This window comes from Phlebotomus papatasi, chromosome 2 (genome assembly GCF_024763615.1).
Source record: "Phlebotomus papatasi isolate M1 chromosome 2, Ppap_2.1, whole genome shotgun sequence".
NCBI lineage: Eukaryota > Metazoa > Arthropoda > Insecta > Diptera > Psychodidae > Phlebotomus > Phlebotomus papatasi.
Genome location: NC_077223.1, coordinates 111,738,938 through 111,760,724, shown reverse-complemented (window position 1 = coordinate 111,760,724; position 21,787 = coordinate 111,738,938). Strand labels below are relative to the sequence as shown.

The 21,787-nt window shown below is 34.4% G+C and overlaps 1 protein-coding gene across 4 annotated transcripts in view; it reads left to right on the top strand.

Annotated features, from left to right (window-relative positions):
- LOC129800896 (uncharacterized) overlaps positions 1–21,787 on the top strand; it is a 103,177-nt gene that overhangs the window by 20,975 nt on the left and 60,415 nt on the right. Inside the window, exon 1 of one of the 4 annotated variants that reach the window (XM_055845631.1) lies at positions 12,671–13,069. The exons of the other annotated variants lie outside the window; for them this stretch is intronic. Within the exon in view, the coding sequence (XP_055701606.1) occupies positions 13,067–13,069 (3 nt within the window). The 5' untranslated portion in view covers positions 12,671–13,066. Of the gene's footprint in view, positions 1–12,670; positions 13,070–21,787 lie in introns of those variants that run through there. 4 annotated transcript variants of the gene reach the window in all.

The window sequence follows — 21,787 nt, the reverse complement described above, 5'->3', positions numbered from 1 at the left end:
GTCTACAATGGACTTAGCAGATTCTTCCAACACGGGATATGACATTCTAAAAATGATTACCTTGTAATAAATATCTCGATACGATTAATAATAATAACCACTTAACCCATTGAGTGCCCATTGAATACTGCAATAAATGTTTACCAAAAATTTCAGGAAGGTTAGTCGTTCCTTTGTCTTCAAACAGAAAAAATCGAAAACTCGTTTTGCATAAGGGAAACTCTATTATGCAATTTTTAATTTTGGTAGTTAAATATTTTAAAAAACATTTTGCATTTGAATTAGGTTAGGAGCCTATTTAACAGGGGTCTAGGTAATACCTAAAATTTTTTCTCAAAAGTTTTTTTCTATTATGTTTTATAAAATGTGTAGTAAACTATCATGGAAATTGACGGTTTCTAACAAATTGTTGCTGGAATTTACCTCAAATTTTATCGAAAGTTTTAGCTACTTCTCTTGATTTATTGACAAAATAGAGACACAATATATCTCTCAATTTAACATTCTCTACCAAATCTCCTCCAAAATTGAATATTTTCTCCTGAATTTTTCCCCCATTTTCACGAATGTCACTCGTCATTCTTCAATGGTATTTTCCCTGATAGAAAAATCTCTTTTATTCCCCATTATTCCATTATACAATGTATTCTCCTATGGAAAATTGTCATGATTTACGTGTATGAAAAATTCGAAATATTTCCCGTCTCTCATTCGGCGTTGAATGCAAATGAAGAATTTTTGGCGGGAGAATCTGGGTGGAAATCAATTTGTCAAGCTAGTTCTGCTGGCATTTTTGTACTGGGAATATGTGTAGAGAACTCTTTTTTTGCTCCGGAGTACTAGATGTGCGGTACATTTTCACGTACGATAGGAGAGTTAAGCACAGAATGGCAAAGTTTTTGCAATTTTTCTGCATCTGCTACCGAATGAAGACACAACAGCGAACACGAAGGACTCTTCTAGGATTTGTGTTTGATCGAGGTGGAAGCATTGGCAAAAACACCTGGGATTCTATGAAAGTTTGACTCATTTGTGATTTTCCCGGTTGTGTGAAGATGACAAATTAAAAATTTATTACTTGAACCACTAAAACTGCATCTAGTCACTTTCCACGACGTGCTTCCTCTACATTAGCCTCAAACTTCTTTTATTACAGCTCGAACTCTATAGAGAAACCAGTATATATACAATTCCTTGATTGTTTCATCTCCCAAAACTTCAATACTCCAACACCCGCCCTTTTTCTCGGATACCTTTTCGCAACATATCTTCGATTTTTAAACGATTTCTGAGAAATAACGTCACGCTGTTTGTTCATCTGTTGGTTCGGCCGTTACTACGCCTAGAAGCCAAGCGGTTAAAAATAGAAACTTGCGACTGTCGGGGGACACCCTGTGAATCGACTCTGAACCTGGACTGGAACCATTCACATGTCCCTTATTTACCCCCCCCCCCCCCCAGCCCTTTCCAATCAATATCATGTTATTTTTTGGATATTTTTTTTAGAAGTTACTTAGGCAGACATTCGTCCACATACGAAAATACTGGTGAATCATCGAGGTCAGAAGTTAAAAAGGCTATAGAGAGCGCATTGCTCAACCGAATGTTACTATGTTTCGGCTCATTCTAAAGGTCTTGGAATTTGTGACAAGTCTGAAATGGTTTAAATTTGTTGTGAACCGGTAATGAACCGATTAAGTACCTATAATTAATTAGGTGAGATTCTTAACAATCTCACCTACTATAATCCTAACAAAATTTCATGTCGTCCGATCGACCTCAAACTTGGCCAAAATGTGTTTCGCCACTTCCTGATCACGAATATATATGTGGCTATTTTACGTTCCCGGCCGGCCGGCCGCTCTTTGGAGCTTAATAGCTCCTAAACTAAAAAAGATATCGACTTGCGGTTTTCGGCAAAGGTTATATATCGGGTGAAAATTGCAACTTGGTGCATTGACCCCCCACCCCCCACCCCTCCTTCCCCCATTTTGAAGACCCCCTTTTTTTTGTTTTCTCAATATCTCCGCCCCTATGGCATCGATCGGGCTCAAATTTTAGTATGTTATAGCTGGGCCTTAGAGCTTTCCATCAATACCAAACTTAAGGTCCCCCGACCCCTCTGACCCGAGCTATAAGGGTCCAAAAAAAAATTCTTAAAATGGCCATAACTCCGGTTCTAATTGTCAGAATTTAAAAAGTGAGGGCTTTTTGGAAAGCTCTCATGAAATGCCACTTCCCCTTCTAACATCGCAAGTTCATAAAACCACCGCTAGGGGCGCTATTATTAAAAAGAAAATTTTTAAATCTTATAAGTTAAATAACTCAAAAATTCCATTGTGCATCGGGCTGAAATTTTAGTATGTTGTAGCCGTTGATTATACCTATCAAACAAAAAAAACCTTAAGTCGATCCATAACCCCTGACCCGAGCTATAAGGGGTCAAAGTTCGAATATTGACCGGCCTCTATCTCCGGTTCTAACTAACATAGCGACCTAAATTTTACCTTTTTGGTTTCGTCTCAATGAGCACTTTCAGATGGAAGTTCAAAAAGTCACCACAGGTGGCGCTGTGATAGCGTCAAAATTCATCGAAATTCAAAGTCACTTTTCTCAAAAACGGCATTGTGCAAGTTAATGAAATTTTAGTATGTTGTAGTCCAGTTTAGGACGTTTCCAAAATGGTGCGTATGTGCGCTGTGGTTTCAATAGAACCGGAGATATGAGGGGTCAAAGTTCACGAAATTCAAAAAATCATATCTCCGGTTCTATGTGACCGATTTTGATGAATGAGGGCTTAAACGAAAGATCTCACCAAATGCTACAACTTTCTTAAATATTTGAACTTCGTGGGACCAACACCAGGGGCGCCACAGTTGAAAACCCAATTTCAATATCACATAACCTCAATTATCTCGACACGTGCTTAACCGATTTTGATGATTACTTCGACATAATTGTAGAGGATATTTGTCTGTACATTTCGTCCATACATCATTTTCCAATCAGACTACGCTATCACTCCGATTTTGCCGTTTAAGTGTGAAAAAATTGATTTTTCCCATAATAACGCTTTGAAATCACTCAGATGCCAATTTGACTGCCTCTACTCCACCAAGACACTTAAAATAGGGGTTTAAATGGAAAGTCCCGCAAAATACAACAATTCTTTGATATAGTTGAAGTTCAACAAATGACTACTTGGGGCACTCTGGATGAAAAAACGAGTTAAGAAACAAAAAACCTCGCTTATCTTGGCTTCTGAGTAATCGATGAGTTCAAGTTCTACGGCAAAATTATAGAGAACATTCTGGTCTACATTTCACCCATATAACACTTTTCTGTCAGTTCATCCAAATCCTTGACATTTTGGTTCAAATACAAAACTTGTATAATTTCACGAATTTGATTCAAGATAACTGAATGGCGTCTCCCAACTTCAGCTCCAAATCGAATTTGCATGCACTCCGAGTTAGCTCACGTTAAGAATCTCACCTACATAAGCCGGTTAGGATTATCTGTCCCTTTTACGTTCCCGGCCGGCCGGCCGGCCGCTCTTTGGAGCTTAATAGCTCCTAAACTAAAAAAGATATCGACTTGCGGTTTTCGGCAAAGGTTATATATCGGGTGAAAATTGCAACTTGGTGCATTGACCACCCACCCCCCACCCCTCCTTCCCCCATTTTGAAGACCCCCCTTTTTTTGTTTTCTCAATAGCTCCGCTCCTATGGCATCGAGCGGGCTCAAATTTTAGTATGTTATAGCTGGGCCTTAGAGCTTTCCATCAATACCCAACTTAAGGTCCTCCGACCCCCCTGACCCGAGCTATAAGGGTCCAAAAAAAATTTCTTAAAATGGCCATAACTCCGGTTCTAATTGTCAGAATTTAAAAAGTGAGGACTTTTTGGAAAGCTCTCGTGAAATGCCACTTCCCCTTCTAACATCGCAAGTTCATAAAACCACCGCTAGGGGCGCTATTATTAAAAAGAAAATTTTTAAATCTTATAAGTTAAATAACTCAAAAATTCCATTGTGCATCGGGCTGAAATTTTAGTATGTTGTAGCCGTTGATTATACCTATCAAACAAAAAAAACCTTAAGTCGATGTAAAACCCCTGACCCGAGCTATAAGGGGTCAAAGTTCGAACATTGACCGGCCTCTATCTCCGGTTCTAACTAACATAACGACCTAAATTTTACCTTTTTGGTTTCGTCTCAATGAGCACTTTCAGATGGAAGTTCAAAAAGTCACCACAGGTGGCGCTGTGATAGCGTCAAAATTCATCGAAATTCAAAGTCACTTTTCTCAAAAACGGCATTGTGCAAGTTAATGAAATTTTAGTATGTTGTAGTCCAGTCTAGGACGTTTCCAAAATGGTGCGTATGCGCGCTGTGGTTTCAATAGAACCGGAGATATGAGGGGTCAAAGTTCACAAAATTCAAAAAAACATATCTCCGGTTCTATGTGACAGATTTTGATGAATGAGGGCTTAAACGAAAGATCTCACAAAATGCTACAACTTTCTAAAACATTTGTACTTCGTGGGACCAACACCAGGGGCGCCACAGTTGAAAACCCAATTTCAATATCACATAACCTCAATTATCTCGACACGTGCTTAACCGATTTTGATGATTACTTCGACATAATTGTTGAGGATATTTGTCTGTACATTTCGTCCATACATCATTTTCCAATCAGACTACGCTATCACTCCGATTTTGCCGTTTAAGTGTGAAAAAATTGATTTTTCCCATAATAACGCTTTGAAATCACTCAGATGCCAATTTGACTGCCTCTACTCCACCAAGACACTTAAAATAGGGGTTTAAATGGAAAGTCCCGCAAAATACAACAATTCTTTGATATAGTTGAAGTTCAACAAATGACTACTTGGGGCACTCTGGATGAAAAAACGAGTTAAGAAACAAAAAACCTCGCTTATCTTGGCTTCTGAGTAATCGATGAGTTCAAGTTCTACGGCAAAATTATAGAGAACATTCTGGTCTACATTTCACCCATATATCACTTTTGTGCCAATTCATCCAAATCCTTGATATTTTGGTTTAAATACAAAATTTGTATAATTTCACGAATTTGATTCAAGATAACTGAATGGCGTCTACCAACTTCAGCTCTAAATCGAATTTGCATGCACTCAGAGTTAGCTCACGTTAAGAATCTCACCTACATAAGCCGGTTAGGATTATCTGTCCCTTTTTATCTGAAATTAATTCTGTTACTTTTAAGCTATGTTGGAGTGTATTTTGAGTGCTTTATAAAATGGTTTAACCCTCTAACGGGTAAGACCGCCTCCAGGCGGTCTTCACAAAAATCACATTTACAGCGACAATAAAGGTTTTATTTATTTAAAAGTCCTATAGTGTCCTCGGTAATAGTCTCATAAACATCTCTTAAAAGTTTGAACTCATTTTGACTCTTCGTTTTGTTGCTATTCCCAGTTTTGTGTGACAGGTCAGAGAAAAAGCAACAAAAAATATTTGTGGAAAAAAACTCATTTCCAATTTCCATAAAAATACCGATTTAAAGCTATCTGACTAAAATAAATTTATTTTTTAATGAAAGATATGTCATTCTACTTTGTATATTTTATTTAAAAAATTTGAGAAAACTAAAAGTGTGAATTTTATAAGCAAAAAGAGTTTCAAAAAAAATTTATATTTTCTCACTTAGCGCCTAAACTAAAAAAGATAATGAAGAATGGATGGTTTTTTCGACTTTATTGGATCATAATTATCCTAGAAAACATTGTTTTAGAACTTTTTTTGCGTATTAAAGAAAACACCGTTAGAGGGTTAAATCGGTTGAGAACCAGTAAATGGTAAATGGTATGGGAGTACTTTAGAGGTAGAGTACGTTTGAATGAATCAGCCAGTATATAAAAAAGGCTGCAGCAGAATGGTAAGTATTTTGGTAAAATGGTAAGTAAAAGATGCAAAATTGGTAAGTAAAAAATGAAAATTTGTAAGTAAAAACTCAAAATTTGTAAGTAAAACTTCAAAATTGGTAAGTAAAACATAAAAATTGGTAAGTAAAATATAAAAATTGGTAAGAAAAAAATCAAAATTGGTAAGTAGAACATCAAAATTGGTAAGTAAAATATTGAAAAACGGTAAGTAAAAAAATCTAAAATAGTAAGTAAAAAATCTGAAATGGTAAGTAAAAAATGTAAAATGGTAAGTAAAAAAATGTAAAATGGTAAGTAAAAAAATCACAAATGGTAAGTAAAAAAATCTAAAATGGTAAGTAAAAAAATCTGAAGTGGTAAGTAAAAAAATCTAAAATGGTAAGTAGAAAACTCTAAAATGGTAAGTAAAAAGAATCAGGAATGGTAAGTAGAAAATATAAAAAGGTAAGTAAACGAATCACAATGGTAAGTAAAAAAATCAAAAATGGTAAGTAAAAAAATCTAAAATGGTAAGTGAAACAATATAAAATGGTAAGTAGAAAAATTTAAAATGGTAAGTAGAAAAATCTAAAATGGTAAGTAGAAAAATCTAAAATGGTAAGTAAAAAAATCAGGAATGGTAATTAAATGTATCAAAATGATAAGGAAAAAAAAATCTAAAATGGTAAGCGAAAAAATCAAAAATGGCAAGTAAAGAAATTAAATTTGTTAGGTAAAAAATTCTAAAGTTATAGAAACGTTTTTTTTTTTAAATTCTGACAATTAGAACCGGAGTCATGGCCATTTTAAGAAACTTTTTTTGGACCCTTATAGCTGAGGTCAGGGGGGTCATGGGACCTTAAGTTTGGTATTGAACGAAAGCCTTAAGGCTCGGCTATAACATACTAAAATTTGAGCCCAATCGATGCCATAGGGGCGGAGCTATTGAGAAAATAAAAAATGGGGGTCTTCAAAATGGGGCAAGGAGGGGTGAGGGGTGGGGAGTCAAAGCACTATGTTGCAATTTTCAGCCGATATATAACCTTTGCCGAACACGAATCTTTTATCCGCTTGCGAATTTTCCTCCATTTTTTAGCTTTATGTAAAATGACCAATCGGGGTAAAATTTGTCAAAATTTATATGACAGAAATTGACAAAACAAAAAAAAGAATTCTGATATTTCACCGGTGAAAAGAAATGTCCAGTTGTTAGTTCTGATAAGACTGGAGATGACCTCTGAGACAGCACATTTCCAACAAGAAGAGATTAAAGAATATTTAAAAGAATTCCCCTACATCGCTAATGTGTTATGGCATTGAATAAACGAGCAGTAAAAAGTCTAAATTGGTCAGCAAAAAATTCGAAATGATCAGTAAAAAATAAAAAAATGGTCAGTAAAAAATTAAAAAAGAGCAGTACTTTATTAAAAGCGGTCAGTAAAAAATGAAAAGTGGTCAGCAAAAAATAAAAAGTGGTCAGTAAAAAATAAAAAGTGATCAGCAAAAAATTAAAAGTGATCAGCAAAAAATTAAAAGTGATCAGTCAAAAATAAAATATGGTCAGCAAACAAATTAAAATTGAGCAGTAAAAAATAAAATTTGATCAGTAGAAAATAAAATGTTATCAATAGAAAATAAAAGTGGTCAGTAAAAAATTAAAAATGGTCAGTAAAAAGTTAAAAATGATCAGTAAAAAATAAAATTTGATCAGTAAAAAATAAAAAGTGATCAGTAAAAAGAATAAAAAGTGGTCAGTTAAAAATTTAAAATGAGCAGTAGAAAATAAAATTTGTTTAGTAGAAAATAAAGTGATCAGTAAAAAGTTTAATAAAAAAACAAGAAATTGAAATTCAGTAAAAAATTGGTCAGTAAAAAATTAAAAATGAGCAGTAATTTTCTTCATTTTCAAGTGAAATTTCGCACATCTTGAGCCTAAAGCAAACTTTAAGAGGGTGTTAAGTATGAGGCCTCTATCTCTCATAGTTTCGAAGGGTTTGCGGAATCTTTGTCTTTTTCCATTTTGTTTTTTTCCAATTTGTCTTTGGAATCTTTGTCTTCGGTAACCTTTGTTTTTGGAAACATTGTCTTTGGAAATCTTGTCTTTTATATATTTTAAACAAATATATTTTATTAAATAAAATAATGATATTACAATGGTGTTGTTTGAAGTTTTTAGTTACGTCCTTCAGGGCAAAGGGAAATTTTCTGTGTTTTGGGAACTTACCAGTATCATCTGTCGAAAGGGAAATTTTTTATTTTGGTAAATTTTTAGTTTCGTTATTTAAAAGGGAAATTTTTGTATTTTGGGAAATTTTTAGTTTCCTTTGTCTGTTTTGGGAAATTTTTAGTTTCGTCCTTAGGACAAGGGTGTTTTGGGAACTTAACACTGTTTTGTATCTTTTATTTATATATTGCTTTGAATCTTGAAAAATAGTATATTTTTAAATATCAGTATATGAATAAAAATATCTAGTAGGTGTTTCTTTATTTGTCACAAAAATGTGGTAATATTTTACCGAGTTTTGATTTTGCAGAAGAACAATGGACAATTTTAGCAAATTTTGAAACAGAGATTGGTCTTCTCAGGGGGGGGGGGCAGAGACCGGTTAGGAGGGGCAATGTACCCCTGCCCCTCCCCGTTGTTACGCCCCTGGTTAACAGTATCACCTGTCGGGACAAAGGGAAATTTTCTGTTTTTGGGAGGCTTTTAGTTTCGTCCTTCAGGGCAAAGGGAAATTTTCTGTGTTTTGGGAAGTTATTAAAAAACAAAAGTTACCGAAGACAAAGATTCCAAAGAAAAAACTGCGAAAAACAAAAGTGTAAAAAACAAAACGGAAAAAACGAAGATTCCCAATCCCGAGGGAAATGCACCTCTATAAGCTGATTTAGGATTATCACTACTGGCTTAATTTTTCGCTGACCAATTTATATTTTTTACTGACCAATTTTAATTTTTTACTGACCTCTTTTATTTTTTTTTTTTGTATAACTGCACCAGGGGCGCTGAAGTCTCATATATGTCAGAAAACATGGAAAAATCGGACTTTTTAGCAACTTTAATCAAAAATATCTCGAAAACTATAACTCTAACTAACAATTTGTTTTGTGGGTTTGATAGAGAATTTTATCAGCTACATTTTTATCCATGTACAAGTTTTCTCTCAGATTGTTTTTTAACTTCAATAAAGGTTCAAACAAAAATTTAAATTTAAAGATTTAGATTTTTTGAATACAAAATTTGATTTTTTTACTTGCCATTTTAGATTTTTTTACTTACCATTTCAGATTTTTTTGCTTACCATTTTAGATTTTTTTACTTACCATTTGTGATTTTTTTACTTACCATATTAGATTTTTTTACTTACCATTTGTGATTTTTTTACTTACCATTTTAGATTTTTTAACTTACCATTTTAGATTTTTTTACTTGCCATTTTGATTCATTTACTTACCAATTCCGATTTTATACTTACCATATTAGATTTTTTTACTTACCATTTTAGATTTTTTAACTTACCATTTTAGATTTTTTTACTTACCATTTTATATTTTTTTACTTACTATTTGTGAATTTTTTACTTACCATTTTAGATTTTTTTTACTTACCATTCCTGATTTTTTTACTTACCGTTTTAAATTTTTTTGCTTACCAAATTCGATTTTTTTACTTACCATTTTTGATTATTTTACTTACCAATTTTGAATTTTTACTTACCAATTTTAATATTTTACTTATCAGTTTTGATTTTTTTACTTACCAAATTCCTTTTTTTTACTTACCAATTTTGAATTTTTACTTACCAGTTTTGATATTATACTTACCAAACTTTCAATTTTACTTACCATTCACAACATTATACTTACCAAACTCAATCTTTTACTTACCAAAATTGATTTTTTTACTTACCAATTTTGCTATTTTACTTACCAAGTGAATATTTTACTTTTACCAAAATACTTACCACAAATGTTTTAGCCATTCTTTACTCCCAAAATTCAGTTCACTATCGAATTTTTAAATATTTCGAGTCCCAAGCACCCCGATTTACATGCATTTCAAGGTCACCTGTAAAGAATCTGAGCTACCAAACTTATCTCGGCTTTTTTTCTGCAAATATTGAAACATGTATTGCCATCTCTTCAATATGTACATATAATAATATAAGTACAATATGCTTTTGCTCAATTGTGAGAATTGATAGATCTGGAGAATATCTTAGTTTGGGTTTGCTGAAATGAGAAGTGAAAGGAAGTGAGAGCGAGAGTATAATGCCATTCTTTGTCCCAGTATAATGGCTCGCCATCATCGTAAGAGAGAGATTTTGTGTTGCATTCATCAGCATCAACCATTTGAGGGACGCATGCTCAATGATAGCTAAAGGACTCGCCCTTCTATTCTCAATTCCTACGCACAGAGAGGATTTCAGGAGATTCTCGCAAATAAATTACTTCCCAATGAGAACAATCTTCATAAATAATATAGATTTATAAGCAGGGACAACTGCTTATAAATTGAATTCAACTCTGTTGTGTCGTGGTAAGAAAAAAAGAAGAAAGACTAAGAGAAAGACATTATCTGAGAATTAAATCTCTTCCAGTGCCTGGCTTCTTCTGGATCTGACTCTGATTATTTCCAAGCATGGAGCTCTTTCTCGCTTTTACACATCCCGGCTGTGTTGAGGTTCTTGCTCTGTTTGACTCTTTTGTGTACCAGTGTGCTCTCTATGTTCAGAAACAGCACAATACGAATAAACTAGAAAGACTGGAAAGATGATTTAGCACTTTGCTGAATACTAGAGTATTTAAATTCATTTGATTTCTTGAAAGAATTTTAACTGCTTACCTAGGATATGCTAGAATTTTGAATTTATACAGTACCCGTCAAATAATTTCGTCAGATATCTTTAAGTTTTCTGCAGAAAATATCTACACATCTGCCGAAAATCTGCCGAGAAATCTGCAGATATTCCTACGAATTTTATTTGGGCTTGGGACAAAATTCGTCAGAAATTTTTGCAGATTTTCTGATGAATCCTGGTGCATACTCTGACGAATTCTTGTAGATATTTTGCCGATTTTCTGTAGATTTTTCTACATTCCAGACTTTCCAGACAGATGTGTCAGAAAAGATGGAATATTTTTCACTGAAGTTTGCAAAATTCAATAGAGTTATTCTTGGTGATTTCACAGTGAGTGTTTATATAAAATGAAGAATTCTGCAACGCCGTGTTATAAGTAGAGAATAGTGAAATGAAAACTTTAAGCAGAATGTCAACCTAAATTTCGTGTTTTTGTATCATTCAATTGGCGATTTTTAAGAAATTAGTATTTTTGCTCGCAACTTTTTAGTTATCTAAAATGTGTACTCGGTAATGCTTGTTAAGCAGAGCATACCATTTTCTTTATAACTTCTACAGTTTCTTCAGAAATCAACAATATTTTTGTGATGTAATGGAGGTTATGCAGATTTTCTAGGGAGAAATTCTGCCGAGAATCTGTAGATTTTCGGCAGAATTTCTGTCGAAAATCTACAGATTTTCTCTGAATGTACTAGAATATACCGTTAAAAATCAAAAAACCTCCGAGTAAAATCGGCAGGTAGAGCAATTATTTAACGGGTAGACTCTCGTTAATTCGGCTCTTTTAAGATCGGGCTACTTTATAATTCAGGCAGCAGTTAAATTTGAAAAAAGTTTGTTAACATTTTTCAAGTTTGATTATGATTATCAAATGAAGCAAATTATGCTCAAATTTGCCATGGTTTGTCTTAGTTTTGATGTGATTTTGCATTATTGAGAGATTTTCATGCAATTTACGTTATATATGAGTGTGTAAACTCAATATCTATATGCACATGAATTAAAAATCGTTGCATTTCAAAAAGTTTGTCACCCAAATTTCTCTCTAATTCGGGTGACATTTTGGTCTCAAATGCACGAATTTGAGAGAGTCTACTGTAATAAATCTAGGAATATTTTAAAGGTTAAAGCAAATATAAGCGCAATTATGAATAATTAAAAAAAAACCAGTGATAAGCACAGATAAGCTTATGGTAGCTGAGATTCTTTACAGGCGACTTCGAAATGCGTGCAACTCGGGGTGTTTGCAACTCGGAATACGTGAAAGTTCGATTGTGAGTCGAATTTTGGAAGTTGTAGTACTTCACGAGAGCTTTCCAAACCACTAAAATTTTTCAATTTTCGATAATTAGAAGCAGAGATATGACCATTTGAAAATTGTATTTTTGACCCTTTGCAGCTCGGGGCGGAGGAGTCGGAGGGGGTTAGGTTTGGTATCGATAGAAAGCTCTTAGACCTAGCTATAACATACTAAAATTTGAGCCCGATCGATGCAATAGGGGCTGAGTTATTGGGAAAACAAATTTTTTGAATTTGGAAATTGAAGAATATTTCTTTGTAGCAGTGATTGCTGAGCAACACTATTTTCATAGTCCAAAAAACCGAGGGCAAAACCATGTCCTCTAAATAATATTTGGTAAGGGGTACTTTCTATCTGAGCTTCTTAAAAAGATGTTAAGACAGGAGACGAGAGTTAATTTAGGTTTTAATTCAGTATTTAACGGGTTAGACGGGATGATATGGTAAAAATCTTCTAATTTGATCAGTTACAATATTTATGATCTTTTATTGGCTTTCAAACGAGTTTGAACAATAACAACGAAGCACTAGTTTGTTTGCCATCCACTGGGAAAGGGGAAATTGAGGAGAGGCAAGTGTCTCAACATCCAAGCAATGAGAGTTCACTCTCAATTCACCATCGCAGTTCAAATCAGTTTACTCTTGAGATCACAACCGAAGACATCACCTTTGTTCGACATTTGGTGTTATATTAGCTCTTCCAAAACTCAAAAAGGATAGTATTCTTTAGTGTTTTCTGGTATATTTCTATGCAGAAGGTTCTATCTAACGATTGGACAGTTTCAACTCTGTGAGTTTTGTGCATATAAAAGTTTGAAGATTATACAAGAATTTCTAAACAGTTAGTGAGTAAAGTGATACTTTTGGGGACAAATTCTTCATTATTGTGGTCTTTAAATCTTATAGAAAGAAATCGTTCCGCGTTAAGAAACTATCTATTTTTTCACGAAACTGTTCTTTGTGGACTTTATCTCAAGATTTCGATATAACAAATTTTCCATGGTAAGCACTTTCTATCTCTTGGCAGTATGTTTTCTAGCCCTGAGCATCATCTGATGCACATACCCCTCCATTACATCTCAAAAGTTCACAATATGGTGCAAAAACGACAAGTATCAAGAATTGAAGCACAGAGCAACATGATAAAATGATCTAAGTATTAATGCGATAAAGTGTTAGAGAAAGGCTCATGATGGGACTTTTTCCTTTGTCTCATATATTTAAATTGTACACTATGATCTTGTTTTGATCCCCTTAAAATCACTCGAATGGCGAAAGCTGCGACAGATAATGCAAATTTTATAATAGAAAAACATGATCTAACCCATGCACTCTGAATACGTAATGATAGTACAAAAGAGGTTATTTTTTATATATACTTCAAAAGTTGCACTAGGAAAAAAGCAACATATAAAACTAAAACTGTTCAAATTCAAAATTTATTGATGTCTTTTTAAAGGGTGCTCTTAAAGTTTATGTAACTTTAATTCATAAAAAAATATTTGAGAATTTAATAAAAATTGATTAACTTTTCAACGACATATTTACTTTGCTGGTACTCAAATATCGACTAGATATATTTCAAGTAAAAATGGTCAGAATATTTTTGGATAATTCTGAAAATTACTGTAGTATATTAGGTGTGATTCCTTCTAATCACACCTATTTGAAATCGGACTAGGGGGAGGCTTTGAACTTTCGCACACAAAAATGATGTTCAAGTTCAGTGATTTTTTCTGACTACCATGCAAACCGTATGGATTCTCCAACTATGCCAAAAAAATGTCTTACTTATAAGGTTCATAATCCCACCAAACAAAATCCCAGGAAATCCTTAGATTTTCCTCCAGAGGAAAATGAAAATTTAATGGCGATTTGTCCGATAGATGAATCAAGTTTCTATTATCGCACACGATTCACGCCATCATTGAACACCCCATTTTCACCGTAAATTTTGCACCGGACACTAAAAGTTGCACATCATTGTTTAAAGGGAACTCTAATCTACTTGATTAAACCATTTTTATAATGAATAAAACATTTTAATATCACTTTTTTGGAACTTTTCTGAGAGATGTTTTATTGACATTAAAAACCATTTTTTTGCTTGATTCTACGAGAATTTCACTCCGGAAACGGTTAAATCTGATGAATACTTTCTTGAAAAGTCCAAATATCACCAAATTTACACGAATCAATAAGTTTTTAAAGCTAAAAATTGACTAAAACTCAGCAAGCGAGAAGACCACACAAGATTCCACCATTCCTCCACGGAGCCGGATATGCACAAAAACGTTTGAATGCGCATCATTGAAGATTTCTCTGTTCCTGCAGCTGCAGGAATCGGGATTTAGCACAGATATTGAGCTTCAGCAGGTGAACAAGCTAAAATTTTCACAAAACATCTTCTTACGGACAATTTCTTTTCTTTGTCATGCAAAACAACACAATAGTGAGGTTACGTCAAAGATTGTCAAAAAGCAGTTGTAAACTGTATGAGCTTATTGCAGATGTGATTCTTTCATTGCACATTCAGTTTGTGCAAGCTTGAAAAATATTTTTATATCAAAGAAATCCAAAATTGCTTAATAATTACTCAACTGCAACCTATTTGAGTCAAATTACTTCTTGTTTATCAACTTTACGATTTTTAAGTTTTCCTTTTTAGTGGTGGATCAAATCGGTAGATTACAATAGATGTGAATGAGGGATCGCATCTAAAATGAAGTTTCTTGGAAAATGTGAGAGAAGCCATGTCTTCTATGTGCGATCGATGAATCTGAGTCAAGTTTGTGAATTTTGTTCCACCCACAAAAAGTGCCTGTTCAGCCTAAAAGATTTTTACTTAAATCTGATTCCTAATAACCCTTCTACCCTCTGTGATAGTAGTTTTTCAGAAAAGTGATATTAATTCTGCACAATCGTATGAAATATTGCACAGCAAAATTACAGTTTTGGACCTGTTTTTAATTTTTGTTTCCTAAAACTAGGGGAAAAGGATTAGACTCCCAATTTTTTCAGGAAAGGTGTGATTTAAGACTAGCTACTAAAATATATAGCCATCAGTGAAAGTTATAAAGTAATACCGGAGAAATTCGAAGTGTCCGATGGTAGCGTATGTGCGAAACATCAAAGCCTCCCCCTATATTTTCGGTGTTTATAAAGTGATTTCTATGACATTTTACTATATTGTATCTGAGAATGAGATCTTTCTAACGATGAGTTTCATCCACTGTACCTCGGCCCTTACTATATCCAAATGGACCGGACTTATCTCTAATCTTTTAACCGATTTCAATGAACTTTTTTTCCTTTGTTCTCCTTCGCCACTCACACTATTTAAAATAGAAAATTACCAGTGATAAGTCCAGATAAGCTTATGGTAGCTGAGATTCTTTACAGGTGACCTCGAAATGCATGCAACTCTGGGTGCTTGCAACTCGAAATGCGTGAAAATTCGATTGTGAGTTGAATTTTTGGGGTAAAGAATCGCGTCGAGCCAATTTTATCCATTTCGACCGCCGAGTATATACAGTTTACTCGATGCGATTTTTTACCCCAAAAATTCAATTCACAAACGAATTTTCACGCATTCCGAGTTGCAAGCACCCCAAGTTGCACGCATTATGAGGTCACTTGTAAAGAATCTTAGTTACCATAAGCTTATCTGGGCTTTTTACTTTTGAATAAAATAACAAAACATTCTTTTCTGGTAATTAAGTTGGAAGATATCTTATCATCCTTAAAAGGTTAAATGCACGATTCTATAGGAGTATACTCGTTGCTGATGTAGCAAAAATAATGTAGGGGAAACTGGGGCACCACCAAACACGGGGTACCACCAAACACTAATTTTTATTTTTAAACTACTTGGACTATCTCGACCATTTCTTCAGTGGACAAGCATCCCTATAGTGCCTATAAATTCCTATCGCTCTTATCCTCTGATATTCAATATCCGATTTAAAAATCGCAGTATTTGGTGGTACCCCGTGTTTGGTGGTGCCCCAGTTTCCCCTATATTTGTTTAATCAATAATCCAAATGTCCAAGTTTTAGGAAGTACCCTGGCAGCCTTCTTGCAGTCACGAGCTGTCGATTTCATATCTCGCGTTCTCAAATATCGTCAGCCTAGATATTTGGCTGAATTTCTTCTTCCGAATCCATCCGTTAGGTCTTCATGTCTCATTGTGCCCAGATCGGGGAGCCGCATTCTTCACAATTCTCTTATTGTTGAGGGAGTTACTCTCTGGAATGAACTTTCTAGAGAGGTGAAACGGCGGCTTATCCAAACCTTTTTGGCATCTTAGTTTGCTTTCTCTTCCTTTTGCTTAAACGTCAGAAAGATTTTTTTTTCAAATGATACAGATGACTTATACAACCTGAGGAAAGAGCATTTTCACCGTTTGGCTCTGGATGTTGGTCACCAACGTTAAGACGGCGGTGGACGCAAGCATTGCTTTCTGACAAATCTTTATGCATATCTTAATACATATACACTTTTTTCTGCTTTCAAGAGTACTAGCTAAAAAGCATTGTTATTAATAAAAAGCTAGTGATAAGCCTAGATCAGTTTATTGTAGGTGAGATTCTTAATGTGAGCTAACTCGGAATGTATGCAAATTCGATTTAGAGCTGAAGTTGGGGGACGCCATTCAGTTATCTTGAATCAAATTCGTGAAATTATACAAATTTTGTATTAAAACCAAAATATCAAAGATTTGGATGGAGTGACAGAAAAGTGATATATGGGTGAAATGCAGACCAGAATGTTATCTATAATTTTGCCGTAGAACTTGATCTCATCGATTAATCAGAAACCGAGATAAGTGCGGTTTTTTGTTTCTCAACTCGTTTTTTCGACCAGATCGTCCCAAGTGTTCATTTGGTGAACTTCAACTATATCAAATAATTGTTGTATTTTGTGAGACTTTCCATTTAAAACCCTATTTTAAGTGTCTTCGGTCGAGTAGAAACAGTCAAATTGGTATCCGAGTGCTTTCAAAGCCTAATTATGGGAAAAGTCAATTTTTTCTCACTTAAACGGCAAAATAGGTGTGATAGCGTAGTCTGAGCGGAAAATGGTGTAGGGACGAAATATAGAGACAAATATCCTCTACAATTATGTTGAAGTAATCATCAAAATCGGTTTAGCTACAGTCGAGATAATTGAGGTTATATGATATTGAAATTCGTTTTTCGAGTGTGGCGCCCCTGGTGTTGGTCCCACGAAGTACAAATGTTTTAGAAAGTTGTAGCATTTTGTGAGATCTTTCGTTTAAGCCCTCACCCATCAAAATCAAATCAAAATCAAAAAAATATTAAGGAATAAAAAAGATATTTATTACTTAATCTCTGAGAAATTTGCTGAAATTAGGGATTTTATATTTTTGGAAAATGACAAAAACCAACAAATGAGGCATTTAGAGTGATCGGAGCGCGATGTCTTAAATGAGCAAAATTGTAGTCCTAAGTAGTGCCTATTGTCTGGTGTAAATGGATTTCTAATATTTTGTTTAGTTTATTTTATACAAATTTTTAAAACCTCATTTTAAGACCATTGTTTTGGTAATTTTTAGAGAAACTCTAATTTTACACCATGAAGGAGTGGTTTTACAAAGTTTTTTGTTATTAGCAAGGTTGAAGCAAAACTAATGACCTTTCCAATGGATCCACATTTTTTAAGTTCCGTCCACCAGAACCTGAGATAGAACGGATAATGTAAGGCAAAGCAGAAAAAATATTAAACTATTAATTAAAAAAAAATTGAGACGTGATTGAGCAAAACCAAAACCATATTCTTAATCAGGGGACTCGACTCTATCAAACGTACCATGTGGGACCTCTGAGACAGAAAAAAGTTGTCAATTTGTTGCATAGTGTTATAGTAGGTGAGATTATTAAGAATGTAAAAAAAATGCGATCTGAAGGCCCTATCGTGAACTGAAAGAGTATCAAAACCCCATTATTTGAGAAGGGTTTACGTACATACAAAAATATCAAAACCGCCAAAGGGGCGAAAAATCTCAATATATAATCTCTCAGTTCTTCCTTCCTTCCTTCTTCTTTTTTAAATCCTTCAACATTCATTCCCAAGAATAGCTTTTTTAGAATACCTCAGAGTGAGTTGAAAGTTGGTTATATTTTGCCATTTCTTTAGGGTGTATTCGTCTCGTTATTTGCTTCATGATTTTCTGGTGGGAAATCTTTTGACCCCGGTGACTTTTTCTGGGGGAGGGGGAAGACGAAATAAAAGAGAGAAATTCATGCATATTTCAGAGATTGAGTCAACAGAGTGATCCTAATCATTTCATTTGATAAAACATTTTTGGCAAAAAGCGCAAAAGCAACTGAGTATTGGACAAAAAGCCCATTCTTTTAATTCTGTGTATTTATTTGGTTGGAAATTTTGTATTCGCTACTCAATCTCAGTTTTGTCAATAAATTTTTAAGCAGTTTTGTTGATAATTGCTTAGAACATAATGATTAGAAGATAGGATTTGAAAAAAAAAATCTTATTTCTACCTTTTCTTTCTTGAAACCTTCGTCTGATTTTTGTTATGCAAACAGGAAAACAATTTCACTTTAGCTACTGTTCATTAGTTTTATAAAGTTTAAAAAAAAATTCCTTGATAAGTCACGTTTGCTCCTCGAACCAGCTTAACAATGTATTCCTACACGTTACACGTTTTAACTGTCATAGATCACGAATATCATATCCGCCTTAAACCGATTTTCGAGGCCGTCAGGCCGATAGGCCGATACTGCGTACTACAAACGCTTCTGGTAGGAGAACGGAGAGAGATATTTGATAAGCGGTTGTCGGCAAAGAATAAATATCGCGTAAACGACATCAGATAGTGATGGCAGATCCATCCTCCCCATCCCCCTCCACCATTTAGGAACAGCCCAAAATTTTGTTTTCTCAATAATTCAGCTCCTATGCCATGGATTGGTCTCAAATTTTAATCAAATAATAGAAAAAAAACTTAAGCTCTCCGATCCTCCTGACCAAGATAACTAGCTAGCTTAAAAAATTTGGTGATTTGGAAAGCTCTCGTGAAGTACCATAGAGCAAATTTCCTCCGTTTTTGCGTTGAGAACAGTTTACTCGACGTGATTCTTTACCCCAAAATTCAATTCACAATCAAATTTTCAAGTATTTCGTGCTGCATATACTCCTCGTCATTACACGCACTCCGACGTCGCCTGTAAAGAATCTCAGCTACCATAAGTTTATCTGGACTTATCACTGGTATTCAAACTATTTAAAATAGAAAAACCAGTGATAAGCCCAGATAAGCTTATGGTAGCTGAGATTCTTTACAAATGACCTCGAAATGCGTGAAATTCGAGGGTGCTTCCAACTCGAAAGTGCGTGAAAATTCGATTGTGAGCTGATTTTATGCGTAAAGAATCGCGTCAAGTAAACTGTTTTTGTTAGTCGAAATAAATAACATTGGTTCGACATGATTCTTTACCCCCAAAATACAACTCACAATCAAATTTTCACGCATTCCGAGTAACTAGCATCCCGAGTTGCACGCATTTCAAGGTCGCATAAGAATCTCAGCTACCGCATAAGCTTATCCGGGCGTTTTGTTCTATACAACCTTTCAGTACTTTCATCAATGGTATTCTCCTGTGTCCCATCAGCCATTATTTATAAGGATTTAATGCTTGCAGTCCCAATATATACAGAAAGGTAAACTGCGTTAAGAATCGCGTTAACCAAATGGTTCTCGTGCATCGAACTGGATAAAATTGGCTCCAGAAGTGGTTATACGACGGACGAACGGTCGGGATGGGATAGACGGATGGACGGACGGGACGAATACGAAAATCGTTTTTTAGCACACATGATTTTCGTGATCTATGAGTGTCAAAACGTGTATATCCAAAATTTGGGCCCTATCAGAAGAGGTAGGATTTCACCTGTGACCATAAAAGCTGAGATTGTGAGAATCTTAGCCAATTACTAGTGATAAACCTGGATAAGCTTATGGTAGTTGAGATCCTTTACAGGCAACCTCGGAGTGCTTGCAACTCGAGGTGCTTATCACTCGGAAGTGCGTGAAAATTCGATTGTGAGTTGAATTTTGGGGGTAGAGAATCGCGTGTAATTTGTCATGCAGTCCAAATTACAAGCACCCCGAGTTGCAAGCATTCCCAGTTTGCTTGTTAAAAATCTCTACTACCATAAGCTTATCTAGGCATATCAGTGGTTTTTTATTTCATGAGTTTTATGGAATACATTTTGTATGTCTCGAAGTTGTAGCATTTTGCGAGACCTTTAATTTGCGTTCTTATTCGTAAAAATCGGTTAAACAGAACCGGAGATATGGTGTTTTTAACCCTTTAACGACGAGACACTTTTTACGGACTGAAAATCAACAATAAAAATTAAACTGAGCAACATAATCACTAATAAGTTCTACATATAACCTTGGAAAGTTCAACAGAGTCTGATTCGGTGTATTTTGTGCTTCTATGAACGATGGGGACAAAAATAGCCCAAAAATTTAAGTGATTTTTCTGACAATACCAATGAATAATATTTTTCGCTTTAATGAAAAATATTACGTAAAAGTATTGTGGTTTTTATTTCCAAAAGGGTTTTGGTTAAAAAAAATTAGAAGTATTAAAAAAAAATAAAATCAATTACGAATTTGAGAATTTAAAAATTCGCCATTTTTGAGCTTAAATATTTACTACATAGCAAATAGCTGGAGCTAGAGACTTGCAAAAAATATTCTAGATTCCTTCAACCTTCTACTTTATAACTATGTACAGACATAAGAAAACAATAACTTTAGGTAGTCAGGAAAAATTATATTCTTCATGGGACACCGGTGTTCCAATCGTCCTTAAAGGGTTAAATTTCGTGAACTTTGACCCCTCGTATCTCTGGTTCTATTTTTACCACAGCGAACCCATGCCACTTTTTGTGAACTTTATAGCCTAGAACTACAACACTCTTAAATTTAATCAAAATATGCAATGGCGTTTTTGAGGAAAATGAGTTTGAATTTTGATGAAAGTGGAATTTCATGAGGGCTTTCCAAAACGCTCTTTCTTTTTAAATTCTGACAATTAGAACCGGAGTTATGGCCATTTTTTAGAAAACAAATTTATTCCTTTTTTATTTTTTATTATGGAGAATGCTATGATGCAAACAATATATGACTATTTATAACCTATATAAATATAAGTTTTTTATAAGTGGTATGGTTCATTTTGGTGAATTCGAACGGAATAAAAAATTTATTTTGATACAAAAATATTTTTAAACGCAGGTCATTCAGAAGTTAATCCCAAGGATTGTGGGTAGGTTTTTTTCATTATTGTGGAATTTTTTTCGGAAAAAAATAGAATTTGATATTTCATTAGGTTTTTTGGTGTAGGTTGTAAATTGACTCTCTTTTGTGAACAGGTGAGGGAAATTATTTTCTTTCGCTTTCATCTGCAACGTCAAAAGTCAAATTCTATTTCCTCCACATGCAGTCACATTCTTTTGTGCCTTTTTCACCCAGTAAAAATATCTTACAGTGAATATCCGCTCCAACAAAACAAAAGTGCTATGTTTCGCTTCTCTGTGAACAAATCAAATTGTCAACAAGATGTTGAGGAAAATTTCCTCTGTGTTGAGGAACGATACTCTTTCCCCCTCTCTCTCTGTCTCTCTCTCTCACTCTATCTCTCTATCTCCCTATCTATCTCT